Source organism: Aulonocara sp. 'chitande type north' Nkhata Bay, linkage group LG12 (genome assembly GCF_057382095.1).
Source record: "Aulonocara sp. 'chitande type north' Nkhata Bay isolate Kocher_YH1m ecotype deep benthic linkage group LG12, A_spYH_male_GT1.1, whole genome shotgun sequence".
Taxonomy (NCBI): domain Eukaryota; kingdom Metazoa; phylum Chordata; class Actinopteri; order Cichliformes; family Cichlidae; genus Aulonocara; species Aulonocara sp. 'chitande type north' Nkhata Bay.
This window is the reverse complement of record NC_141355.1, coordinates 23798701-23813141: the sequence shown is the minus strand read 5'-3', so window position 1 is coordinate 23813141 and position 14441 is coordinate 23798701. Positions and strand designations below refer to the sequence as shown.

Below are 14441 nucleotides of genomic sequence, written 5' to 3'. Positions count from 1 at the left end.
ATATTTGTGGGTAAAAAGGGGTTCTTCAGTGTTGCAGAGGTATTTTCTCATAAAGGTGAAAGGTCAAACAAGTACAAATTAGTGTTGAGGACAGAGGAGGACCTGACAGGCTTTAGTTTCTTTCACTGCTTCATCAACATCTCCCTGAACTCTGCGTTACTCCTCGTGTCCTTATTCCTCTCACCAATTCCTTGGCCCTAGGTTGACTTTTGTTGGCTGTGTTTGCGACAGAAGGAGGAAATCGTATTTCTCTGGTGAGTTTGTGTCGTTTAAGTCAGGGTGAAAAGGCTTAGCATCACCTGTAATTTGCAGCCCTGTTGCTCCATCCTTAATCATTACCTTCCTATCCCATTTTGCACACAGCACTTCATACATTCCTTAGAGACCACTTTAATCATGTCTTCCCTACTTGTCTTGATCTAAATTGTTGCTAACTGCAGTGCTTTGTTTGAACATTTTAAAACTAAAACAACAAATGAACTCAACTAAACCACCATTTAGGTTTCCCTCAGGCGAAGGAGCTGAGGGTACAAATGGACTGGAGGAAGAGGAAGTACTACCGCAACTCTCACACACAGCTCTCCCACATCTACAAAGGATTGCTATGTAAATGCACCAGTGAATAGGAGTGAATGGACAGACTTAAAGCAGATTATGTTAAACCTCTTGTTAGTTTAAAGACATGCTGAAGTGAATGGGTGGGGATTAGCAGATGTGCTGCTGTGCCACGGAGGTGTTTCACTAAAATGGATTTAATCCCCTGTCTTTTAGTCAGTTCACACATCAAATAAAGGGATAAATGCTTCTAAAAGTGAGCCAGGAAAAGGTAAGGTGGTTTTTAAATCCCAAAGAAATCCGAATGTGGAGACAATGTGCTTGAATAGGTATATGTAGAGTCGCAAGTATCCCAAGTCCATTTATATATTTGGAATTTGAGCCCAGACAGAAATTACAGTAAGTGGCCTGTGAAAACCTTCAAGTCTTAACACCTACTTTAAAAAAAAAAAAAAGTACTCTGGTAATCAGAAATTGACTCTCCTAACACTGCTGCACTGCTACACATTCAACTGTTTCGAAAAACAAAGAACAACAATCTGTATAAATAATGTGTAATTTTTATTCCTTTATCTAGTTAAAATTGCGTATCTACTTTACCCTCTATTCAAAATCGCTATGGATAGGTTTTTTTTTTTTTTGCATGTTAGGACTGCACTTTATCAGAAGTAGTTCCTGGATGCTCTGTCTATTTATCATCCGCTCTCTTCCGCTTATCCAGCTCAGGGTCGTGTGGGGCCTTGAGCCTATCTCAGCTCACAAACGGTGAGAGGCAGGGTACACCCCAAACAGGTCGCCGGTCTGTCGCAAGGCTAACACAGACATACACATCCATTCACACTCACATCAGTTATAGGCAATTTAGAATCACCAATTAACCTAATGCTACTAAATGCATGTCTTCGGACTGTGGGAGGAAGCCAGAGTACCCAGAGAGAACCCACACGGAGAACGTGCAAACTCCACGCAAAAAGGCCTCGGCCTGATGGTGGATTCAAACCCACAACCTTCTAGCTGTGAGGCAACAAAGCTACATACAAAGCTGATACTTTCTGATCAACTACAATGAGGTCCATCTCACAGGATGCAATCAGAGAGGCAGAGGATGTCATATGTCATCTTTATCACCCTCAGCAGTCATTTCGTCATAGTATTTGCCAAAAGGCCAGTGATAGTCAAGGTCAATGGCACGCAATTCCATGGTACCACAATATTTGTAGATCCCTAGTTATAGATGATGGGAGTACTCATGATCTGATGACAGAATGGCGAGGATTGAGAAGAGTCTCAGTGCTATAGACTTTCTATAAGATTAGCAACACGCTACAGAGATCTAGTTAACTTCACTCAAATTATAAAGCTGTTGTCTACATATAATGAAAGCTTCTGCAGCTCTCCTAGTTAATATAATTGTACCTTAGCAATATAAGTAATTCCAGATTTTTATTTTCATCCTTAATCCACATCAGTCCACATGACAGTTTTTTTTCTTCCAAATATATTTATTGTTCTCCAGTTTTACAAGCAAAGGATGGATCCATTCTGAAATCTTTAAGCACACACTTTTAGACAAACAAACAAAGACAAAAAGGCAAAAAATGTAAAACAAGAGTACCAAAAAACAGCACTCTACACTAGCGTTTAACACTTGGTTCTTTTACATTAATCCACTTTAGTAAGATGTTCTTCACTGCAGTGCAAGTAAGTAATAGACCTATTGAAAAATGTACTCTATCAGAGAGACCTCAAATAAGAAACTTTGGGTCCATCTCCATAATAATATCGGTATCTTTGCAGCTTTTGACATTAGCAACGGCAATGAGTTAGGGTACCAATCTCTATCTAGCACATTGCTGGGTCGAAACTGTTTTAAGATTGGGAGATCTGTGTTAAATCTTGAACTGTATTGCTTTGGCATGATTACAAACTGAAAGTGATTTTAGCATATCTTTACATTCCCATTCACTGTCATTGATCTTAATAGAAAGAACCCTTTCTCATTTATCTCCAAGGTATTATAAAACCACGGGTGACACGGCAGTTAATAGTTTGCAGTTCTGGAGAGGCGATAGTTCAGGATTGCTAATTAAGATTGTGCAGTGCGATATATATAGAGTCCATTTGGCGAGGAGGAAACTTCTGAATTGTACCTAACAACTCATTAGATGTATTATTTGTTTCTAATTTCCGAGATCAGAAATTAAATGTGTTTACTGGCAACTTTCAGTCCACCTCCTTTGAAGTGTTGACACTGAGAGCTACTGACAAGTGAAGTTGTTGTGTTATGACAGCTTGTCAAAAATGATGAAAGAGTGGATGCTGAATAAACTACTGACCCCAAGCACTTGCTGAGACTTATAATCTGAATGTGTAAAGGGGCCTGAACACTATTAGCATACAAGCAGTCAGAATAAACAGTGGTCTCTGCATCAGATTTAAAGACTTCTGAGCAACTCATTTGTGACGTAAAGTAGAAGTGTTGCTTGTATTTTTATGTCTTTGACCTCCTGTTATCAGTATAAGCTTTTTTTTGCTCTTAAATTTGAATTCCTCTAAATATCCCTTAAAGGTCAACTTCCTCCTTCTGTTATCTAAATTCTTCAAAAAAGCTTTCCTCTAAAAGGCTTCAGACATCTATTATTCTTCCCTCTTCTCCCCTTTGTTTTACTTGTCAGAGGCCTTTCTGTGCTTTTTTCTCTCTCCCTTTTTTCTTACTGCTCATCCTTCGCTCATGACAGTCTCAGCCATTCATCATAGACCCAGCATGAGGGTGACACCAGTGAAGAATAGCCTGTGTGTGTGTGTGTGTGTGTGTGTGTGTGTGTGTGTGTGTGTGTGTGTGTGTGTGTGTGTGTGTGTGTGTGTGTGTGTGTGTGTGTGTGTGTGTGTGTGTGTGTGTGTGTGTGTGTGTGTGTGTCATGGAGCACTGGTCTACAGTACCTTTAAAGTAACAGCTTTTAAAGGGATCATACCTCAATCTGCATATGATATTCTGTTCTCAGGCAAATCACCACAGACATTCATTACTTGCTTACACACACAGGGCTTCACAGCTATTGGGGATTGGGGGCAAATGCTGTCACAGTTTTTTAAAAGGCTTCCCGTGGTTAGACATGCTTGAAATGACATTCTGGTTCACTGGAGGAGGGGAGTGGGAAAAGGAGTGGAGAAGAAAAACACAGAAGTGGAGGGGGAGGGCAGCTAAGTTTGTTAGTTAAAAAAAAAAAAAAAAAAAATCTTGGAAAGAGTAGAAATGGTAATAAAGAAAGCTGTGTGTCATTTAGGAAGGCATGAAACAGGAGAAACTTTGCTGTGGTTTTCCAAAACGGAAAACGTTCCTATCTGGAATGGTCACTTCAAAATTTTGACTTTATAACCGAATCCAGGACTTCAGAAGTTCAGAAAGGGCAAAAAAAAAAGGATTTTATTCAAAAATCAGATCACTGTAATCTTGTAGCAAGAAAGACACCAAATAGATGTATTTGGTTAATTAATTGTCAAAATACTAATTGAAATATCAAGTTACACAAGTGGCCGCTTCTTATTTGCTAAACATCCCCAGCTCGGCATCCTGCTTCAAAAACTGAGACTGGATCTTCTCTTTCACAGGAGAGGAAAATTGACAAGAACATTTATTACTGTTTGTATGGGAACAGGGCTTGAGAGAGGCAATGATGAGGGCAGACAGAAAGACGATAGGGCAGCGGCAGGGCAGGACGGTTTATTTGTGAAGTGATATTTTGCTCTCATCGAAGAGCGAGGGAGCCAGGCAGCCTATTGTTTGCCTTTAATGACCAACATGAACAAGTGTGAGAAAGAAAAGAAGTGCAAAGAACAGCGGCAGCAACAAAGAGGCAGATTAACATGAAAACAAAACCCCCATCTATTTAACCTCGAAACTTCAATGTTCAGCATTTTGTGTTTTGAGGAGGGAAAAAAAAAAAAAAAGCTGCTCATTCTGTGGTGTTTCAGGTCTGTCATATTTTCAGCTAAAAGCAAAGTGTTACCAGCACACACGCACGTGCGCTCTCACAAACACACACACGCGGTTTTGCCGAAAGCATGCCTTACAGGCAAGAGGATAGCTCTGGAAAGGAAATGGTCTATTAGAGTGTCTCAACCCATTTATTTATTAGTATAAAAGCTCCAGGCTTGGGTGATGTAATCTCTAACAGCTCCTTCAAAGTGTCTAGGCCAGCTACTTGAATAGCACGCCACTGTGTGAAGAGGTGTTTTGAGTAGCTTTTCGTAAATCTGGGATTGTAAAGCAGAATTCTTCGGAATGATAAACCCGACTCCAGCCGTGCAGACTGTGGAGTCGTCGGTGACACAAACCTGAGTGCAGTTTTATTCAAATGTTGTTTTGCATATGCTCGTTCCAGCCTGCTGAAGACCAAAGCTAAAGGTCAATGCCTTAGGCTCAAAACCATATGCATAAAGGGTGTCTAAGTACACTACAGGTTAGCCTGCCTACGTGTTAACATGAACAATTCAAATCCACTCTATTAAACCACACCTAAAGTAGGGCCTCTTCCATATACAGTATATTTTTTCCCTTAATTATACTTGAAGTACTACACAGATTTATCCAGTACCTCCAGTGTTGGCAGTTACTCTGATATTCAGCTATTCTGATATATTTACTGAACATACATTGGTCCAATTTTCCCATTTAGGCCATGCAAACGCACAACAGTTAGGATCCGCTGCAATCACATGAAAGGAAGTACATGTGGATGTTATATGATTTTCTTTTAGTTCCTGCAGTAATCTGAAATGTATTGTATGGTCAATTGTAGCACTGCTTTATTGTTAGGTCAACCCTTTATGTCAATCTCACCCGATTAACAGTCTTATTTCCAAAACAAAGTGTAAACAGATATCTATAAGTTGTTAAAGGTGCAGAATCCCACAGATAGTGCTGCTTGTTTTCAATGTCCTCCTCACCCTCCTCCTACTTTTTTTTTTCTAAAACCCCATCTTGCTCCTGTCTGCTCTCTGCCCCTGTTTTCTTTCCACCCATGTCCTCCCTCCCTGTGTGTGTGTGTGTGTGTGTGTGTGTGTGTGTGTGTGTGTGTGTGTGTGTGTGTGGAGAGAGAGAGGGCTAGCCCTCCCTACAAGGCAAGTGAAGTAAACTCCCCCTTTTTGTCTGTCTCTCTCCCTCTCTCTCTCAGCTGGGCTGCTACTGTCAGACAGGGTTGGGGGGACAATCATCTCCAACTGCTGCTGCTGTTGCCGGTGTGTTCTGTGTGGTGTGGACTTTCTCACGTTTCGGTGGACCCACACAGACACACACACATTCGCACTCGCAGATTCAGGAGCTCGCATGCCTGATACTACCCCCGCCTCTCTTGCTACCCACTCTCTCTCTCTGGTGCATACATACACACTGAGAAGGAGCGACGGCGTGTGAGCGGATCCCATCGTGCGGAGAGCGCTGAAGAGAGGAGACCAGAGAAGAGAGGAGACCAGAGAAGAGAGGAGCGGCGGCACACTCTTACCATGCCAGTGCAGGGAGAAAGGCTGAAGCGCTGTTTGTCTCTCTGTTTCTGGAGCTGGAGTTCTCTACTATTGCTTGGACTGTTCTCTCTGCATGCGCAAGGACACGGTGAGTTACTGCAAACTTTCTCTGCTGACTGCTCCCCTGAACTTTTTTAAGTAGCTGCGTGCTGAAGTTGCTCCACAACAGCTCATTACGTCTCTTACTCCCATTAACACTGTGAAGCATTGCTTTAGAGTTTTTTTTTGTTGTTTACCAGTTTTTAACTCATTAAGTCTTGCGTCTTAAATCTGTGCTATACCTTGCCCTTCATTTTGTGAAAGCAATCCATGATGACAATCTGTTTTAAACGTTAAATGCAAATGAAGTGGACATGATCCCAAATATCTATAGTATGTTGCTGTTTTTTCTGTGCGTTATAACTGATTTTCATGTCATTATGAAAAGGTTTTTAATAAGCACAGGGCAGTGTTTTGTCTCTTCCTTTGGGCTGTGATTTTGAAATGAGAAATTTGATTCGACACATTTTCAAGCAAGTCTATGATTTTTAAATTTGCGTATTTAACACATGCACATGAATGCTGCTGAAGCTAATATTCAACCAGCGGCTTGTGATGCAAAAAGAAGAAAGATGTTCCCATTTCATGAATTATCACACCCCTTTCAAAGCACTCTATGCTGCAATAATAACTGAGTCATATGTCAGTTCATTTACAATATATTTGTCATTTTCTTCAAGCACACTGAGAGGTGCATCCTCACAGACTGACACTGATGTTACACGCGCCGGCCGCTTTGTCTGTGACCATGTTTGGTATCTCAACTGTGATTTGTTATGTGTTGGAGGGAGAACGTGTCAGATTCAAAACTCTGTTGCGTTTAGTGCCATCACACTTGTTTTTAAAGCTGCAGTAAGTAGAAATAAAGAGTCTGACAGGAGACGGTTCATTCGTCTTATTTAACAGTGCCTGAGTTTCATCTTCAAATCGAATTTGAACCCCAATCTCCTAAGTGAAAGTCTTATGCTTAACTGATGGGATTACCACAAATGATTACATTTTCAGGCTTTATATTACCGCATTTATACTTCACTTGACCCTCTACATGCCAGACTGAAAAGAAGTGCAGTTAACTCAAATCTGTGGACGTGAGCCAGATTTTCTAAAGCCTCGGGGAAGGTCAAGAAGCTATGGTTCGTCTAATTCTACTTCAATTACAACATCCTCAAATGTTATATTGAATTTTTTTTCCAGCGACAATAAAAAGGTGCTCCCTAGCTCAGCTTTAAGGGTTAACTCGCAGCCTCTGTTATTTTTCATGCCCTCTTCTAGGGTTAACTGTAACAAGAGCATTTTGTAGATTTTCCTCCCAATCAGTAATTTAAAAACAAAGTTTGGTTTTCAAGAGTTTAAATGTTAGTCTTTCCACTGTTCAGTTAAACACAGAGTGTAGATTTGGACAGTGTTTCTAATTAATGATGGTGTCTGCGTTTATTTATCTATCTCTTTCTTTATCGTTGATCTATTTAAAGTCATTGTAGGCTATTTCAGCTGGGAGCCCTGAAGTTAAGCCAGCAAACGCTCATACCTCATGCTCAGTATGTTATGTGCCGAGGTCTTCCTGCGACCTCTGGCAGCAAGTCATCTCCTCTGTCTTGTATATCTTTCCTGTCATTGTCACTGGGTGGTTTTCCAGAAGCAGTCTGTGCCGAGCTCCCTCCTTCTGATTTACTCGCTTTGTTTTCAGGTGCTGCTTCATAATTTATAACTGGAGCTTTGGAAGGAATAACAGTTATTTTAAATATTATGTGCTTTTAAGCATGAAACTGCACACCTGAGTGCACAGGGGTGCAAACTGACAAAGTGTCGACATGTTTTAGATGCACGGTAACGCCGACTGCTCCGTCCAAGATGCCGCAGAACAGCTGCCAGCAAAGAAGAACTGTTAAATCTGACACAATGTTGGACCTCACCCAAGATTTCTTGTTTGTGTTATGCTCCTAGTTAGTCATTCACAGTGTGTGTTTTTTCTATTTGTAAGGCATTTGCTGAGAAAATCTTCAGTCCAGTTTTCATAAATCCTTCCCGGCATTGCCAGTATTTAGAAGCTAAAAGAATGAAAAATGACTATTTATATGTAAGCGTTAGAACACTGCTCTGTGCTGAATAGCCTTTAAATTCTTAGCGTGTGAATTTGAGATGCTAGGATTTAATTCATTGTCTTATTTTATTTGCTGGCATCAGCAAAATTCACATAATAAACAGAAACACAAAAAAGGGACTGTGCTGATCCAAACTGTCCAAACTGTATTCAGAAAGCATTTCTCCTGAGGCCTGTTAGTCGCATTTATTGGCTTACGCGTAGATGACTGATTGGACCAGCAACAGGCCTATTCATCGGCTGACATACAGATGATTGATTGTCAATAAATTCAGCCGTGACTCAACAGGCAAACATTTGTCAATTAAAAGAAGTTGTGAGACGGAGCGAGGTGGTTGTTATGTACAAGACTGTCTCCGTCTCCTTTTCTCTTTCTGTATCTTAATTTCCTCGGTGTATTGTCTTTGTTCCGTAACAACTCACAAATAACTTGGTAGACTGAATAGATGTCTATACCTGGGATTCCTTGTTCATGTTGCCACAGGTGAGTAGTTAAATAGTTAAATGGAGTAGTTAATTTTCTAAACAGCCAGTAAAATGCCTACTCTGTTGTGTCTGCATAAAAGTCACATTTTGCCCTCTGGCATTTATACGCCATTGTCTGTGCGGTAAACAAATAGGTAACATTGTATTCCTTATTGTCGCATAGTGGGCATAGGCAGTATAGGGAAATCACACTCTTATGCACACTTTATGAATCTCATACACACAAATCTTTTGTGACCTTCCACCTACACCACGCTGCAGCCTTCAATGTGAGTTCTGGGAAGTGAGGAGCGAGCGTGATAGCTTACATTTCATTGTCCTTGGTGGAAATAAGCACGGCTGTATCAGTTTTCACAGTCAAAGCTCCGCCAGTTGCTTTGCTTTTGTCACTGCTCTCTAATGAGACTGTTGCTCTCTGTGGAATTTCAGGTGTTATTTTATCTGAATAAAACATTTACCTGGTTTTTGGCCAAGATATACACATCACACTTGCTGCCTGTGTTCTCGAGCTCCTAAGAATTTGCCATAGTTCTTTGAGTTTATTGTAAAAGTAACATACTTCATACTTACGGATTGCCCTGGCTGTTAGTTTTTGAGAAAATCAAAAGCAGTGAAAGAGATGATTCCCATCAACTCCAAGTGAATTCATTCAATTGCATTTAGGGATGCAGAGAGGGTCTCTGAAGATACTCTGCTCTGAGGAAGTCATTAGGCATTTTGGAATAAAACACAGCTTTAAAAAAATAAGAAAAGAAGCACTTGAGATGTGACTCAGTGTACCGTGCCGTTAGTTGTGCTTTCCATTCCTCACCCTTAAAGCTTTCTGACAGGATGTGTTCTGTTCACATGCAGAAAACTGATACCTCATTAGAACTACTGATGTCCTGACTGTAACGTTGAGCCAGAGGGGGAACATTTTAGTGCTTGTTATTGGTTTTCTATTAGTATTTGTTTTCCCTTTGTCAATTTTCTATGTGATTTTTTTTTTTCCTTCTTTTTCTTCTTCAGCTTGCACCAAAAACCATGGCCTGACCAGGCTTAACAACCTGGTAACCAGAAGACTAATGTGGTGACATTTGAGAATTTATTGTTCTACTATAAAAGTAATGACACAGATATGAGTCTCAAATACACCATTTTTGATACTGACACTTAAGGGGCCTGTAAGTGTTGGGCTACTCCTTTTAATCTTTGAATTCAGGTGTTTTCAGTTACATTGTCATAGATGTATAAAACCAAGCTCCTAGCCATGCAGTCTGCCTTTACAAACATTTGTAAAATACTGGGACATTCTATAGATCTCACTGAATTGGAGTGTGATACTGCAAATAGATTGTCACTACTGCAACAAGCCAGTTTATGAAAGTTCTTCTCTTGTAGATATTCTACGATCAACTCTAATTGGTATTATTGGCGAATTTAAGCATTTAAAAACTCCAGCAACTTGTTACTGAGTGCTGAGGGTTGCTGAGTGCTCAGGTTCATGGTGGTAATGCTCTGCTGACTCAGGAGTTTCAAACCAGCAGCATCATCAGCACAGAAATTGTGTGCTGGGAGCTTCATAGCATGGGTTACCCTGGCTGAGCAGCTCCTGTAGCTGTAGTGTGTCGGTTACCCAGAAGTTCTGTGTATTCGGTTTGTGATGATATTGTGACTAGAAACCATGTAATACCAATAAAAATCAGCAACTTCAAAGTAAAAAAGCGAAACTTTTCTCAGGTGAAGCAACTACCAGTGGTGTAATGCACAACATGGGTTGAAACTTGATTGTGGTAAAATGCATTAGAGGGTTACTCTCACCACCTGGAATGGCTGTTATAGTGGGTAACCATCAGCTACAAAGCAATGTGCAATAAGCAAATTGCATTATATTTGGATGGGGCTATAGCGCTGAGAAAAATGGAGGAAACAGTCAGAATGACCTCTGAAAGGTGCAGAAAGGGGAAGTGTTGAGAGTTTGGGATAGAGGGGTATTACATCCTGTAATGGATACAGATCCAGTAACTTCTATCCCAGTCAGATTACCGGTCTGGCGCTGACTTCTTAAGACACAGCTGGAGCAGGGGAAGCTGTGTGTGTGTGTGTGTGTGTGTGTGTGTGTGTGTGTGTGTGTGTGTGTGTGTGTGTGTGTGTGTGTGTGGGTGAGAGAGAAAGAGAGAGAGGCAGTGTAGAAAGAAAGGATAATTTTTATACAATAATAAGCACTGATATTATGCGAGTTTCAGCAAAATCCTACAAACTATTGCCGGAATGATTAGAACAGAAATTTGTATTAATAGTCCAAAGACATATAATCACTTGTGCTATATATATTTTGCTTATTAATATAAATTTCAATGGGTGGCTGTTAGTAAATTCAGCATGTGGATGACAGCTAGGCATCAAATTACAAAACTTCTATCTTGGAAATCAAATTTGCTGCGATTATGCGAGAAAAACGTCTTTATACTCTGATTGTGTGAGTTGATCACTCTCTGCCCAACATGGTCTAACACAATAAAGTGATAGACAGATAACAGGTGAAGGGGAGTGGAGCAAAGGAAAGCTGGCTGTGACAACCTTAGTGCACTGGGACTATGAGGGCTTAGGGTTTTCCATGCACTCGCACTCCCTCCATGATATCCTGCCCTCCCAGTCTCACCACCTGGAACTATTTTTTGGATTGGGGAGGGCGAGCAGGGAGTGGAGAGGGTAATTGATCGTTGTTTGGGGCCCGTTACTTGAGTTCAGGCTTCTTAGAGATATTCAGTATAGAAGATTTGGTATTGTTTAACATGAAGAAGAGGGTAAATGAACGTAAGGACACGCAGAGAGAAAATAGTGATCCATGTCAATGTCAGTCTCGATAGGAAATCAGTGCCCGTCTTATATTTTAAGACATAGCAAGCGTTTTCACAAAGTTAACTGTATACTTCAATCTCTCCTTTTTCTGTTTAAAAACTAAACATTTTGTCTGAACCCTGTATACCAAACAATTGTTGAGCTATTTCTAACTCGATCACTTTTTGAATCTCGTGTTCCTATCTGTAGCCTTATAACCTCATCTACAGGTTTACTTGTTTGAGTCAAGTATCTCGAACCTTTAAGGACGACACCACAATCTGTGCTTTAATTCTAAAACATATTGGCCATTAGATATTCTTCAGTTTCAGGCTTTGGTGAAAAAATAAAAGACAGAATGAGGCAGAGAAAATGAATAAATTCACTACTTAACTTGAGGTCATGTGTTGACTTGTAACCAAATGGCTTTGCAATAGAGTCATTGTATGCTTTGATAGGTACCTAATCGGTGTCCAGATGGTGTGTGTGTGTGTGTGTGTGTGTGTGTGAGTCTGTGTGCTTTAAGGGTCTAGACAACAGCTTGTTTGGCCAGTTAGATGGTGCAGAGAAGGCCTGGAGCCACTGATGTGCTGATGGGTGATATGCGACTTAGTTAATGGGAAGCTAATCACGCAGAGGAGACTGTGGGACGCGTGCAGCTGTAAACATATGTAGACTTATGCAACTGTACTCACACCCGTGCGTGCACATGGATGTCCACATCCCCCGCATTATTCACATGCAAGTAGGAAATACATTAATATCCTCCCACGAAGCACACATACGTACATGCACACATACTCTGCAGACATGCAGGGTGTAGATGGATGGAAAGTAACAGTTTAAGCATGTGGAGATGACGGAGACAGCATAGACCAGAACTCCTGGAAATAAACACATGGCAGCTGTAATGTTAACACCATCAGCCCTCCCTCCACACACACATAAACCTCATGCACACCCTCTGCTCCCAAAGCTGCCAAAAAAAGACACTCACCTACACACATATTTGCCTGTTCTCATTCTCACCGCTGAACATCTCTGATTTACATTCCGTTACGTTATCATTTAGTATAAGCAGACGCTGTCTTTGGCTTAGAGTTTTGCACGACAACTGCTGTGTGTGTGTGTGTGTGTGTGTGTGTGTGTGTCAGTACGTTAGGTGTGAGGTTTGGTTTACTGACGTGAGGTGTTTTGATTGCCCCTATTGAATGCTACATTATTCCAGAGAGAGGAATTGCACAGTAATTTATGGTCTCCTATTACAGCAATAAGTAGGTGTTTGTGTCTCTGTGTGTGCATGTGTGTATTAAATGGAGTTTTAGTCGACATTATAGTGATTTACAGAGTGAATGCACTTCCATTATATGAAATAAATCTAAATGGTCTCATCAAGATTTTAACTCGTTTAGAGAAATTATAACACATATCTGTGTTTGGCACTTTTTTTGCACCTGTGATGCTCCACAAACAACCCACAACCCAAACAACCCACTGTACTCATAAACTAACTGGCGAAGCTGATTCAGAACTTTAAAATGAAAATTCATAGATATTAGGCAAACCTGCAGTTACAGAGATGCATACATTTTTATATATTTAAATTCCAGCACTTGATGATGGTGTTGGGATCACTTGGAAGCAATCAGTGGTATGGAAGAATATTATTTAAAATATATTATCATGCATTTATGTGCTTGTATTATGTACATGTTTTAATGTTACTATAGTAAGCCTACAATTAGATCTAAACATAAGCTGATGGGGATCTGAATTTTTAATTTTGTTTTTCTTTCTTTTACCTTTTGATGGAAATAAACATCTCAAGTAGTTTAAATGTGCATATGCATTCATTTTTTTATTTGATTATTTCACATTACAAACCAAAAGAGCAACTTGACACTAATAGGTATGGAAAAAAGTGGCTTCATATGTAGAATCAAATCAGGTCACAGGAGTTCAGCATCAGAGGAAATGAAACTCCAACTTATTAGATAAAGATAGTATCAAATGATGGTTTGAAAAGCAGCTTATTCTTATAAATTACCCAAGTTGGAAAGACCATCCAACTGCCCAGTTCACAAGTTCACGGGCAGTTGGTGTCTCAGAAACAAACCCATATTGCATTTTTATATTTTGATAGTTTTTAAATTTTCTACTTTTTAGTTCCAGTCCCAGTGTCCTGTGGATGGGAATCAACCTCCAGCCACTCGCAAAGTCAAAGCAGTTCCCTTCTCTTGTCCCGTCTCAAATCCAGACATTAATAACAGAGTGACCCCAGTGTTTCTCTCTTTGCTGGGTTACTGTGACTCATGTAAACTACTTAATCAAACTTTTATCTTAATCTGAACATTAACTGTAATCAAGCTATTTGTGTGCATTACAGTTGAGTAGACGTTTGGTCTTGATCATTTGGAGCCAGCAGTTTTCCCACTGAGCCATTAAGGGTTTTACAAATGCCAGACTTACATTTGAACTTTGATTTTTCAGTCAGTGTTGCCTCAAGGAATACATGCACATTGAGATTTGTGAGGCCTATATGAGTGCAGTGCTTTGTATTTAAAGTTTGTGTCACTCTGAGTATTTATTTAAAGAACTCATGTAGCTGATGTGTGTTTAAAGTGGCTCCATTTTTTTTCTTTCTGTCAGGAGAGGAAAAACCCCCACATATTTCCATCTGAGCAAAGAAAGCAAGCTTCATTTAAATGAAGGTATCAATTTGAGATGGTTATCTTGTACAATGCATGTATATTTTTTCTTGAGTTGTAACTTTCTGAGACAGAAAGGGAAACAGTGCAAAGTCACCGCAGTTGGAAGCAATTCTAAAAAGTTTGCTTTTTGTTTGCAACCTTTAGACACTTTGCACACTTAAACACTTCCAGCTGCTCAGTAATTTTATTGAATGTTCAGAACTTGTATC

General features: G+C 40.1%; 1 protein-coding gene across 3 annotated transcripts in view; it reads left to right on the top strand.

Annotated features, from left to right (window-relative positions):
* Positions 1 to 14441, top strand: part of bmpr1ba (bone morphogenetic protein receptor, type IBa) — a 69267-nt gene that overhangs the window by 40332 nt on the left and 14494 nt on the right. For all 3 annotated transcript variants that reach the window (XM_086314512.1, XM_086314510.1, XM_086314511.1), the window contains one exon: positions 5730 to 6163. In XM_086314512.1, coding sequence (XP_086170638.1) covers positions 6058 to 6163 — 106 coding nt within the window. In that variant the 5' untranslated portion in view covers positions 5730 to 6057. The remainder of the gene's footprint in view (positions 1 to 5729; positions 6164 to 14441) is intronic.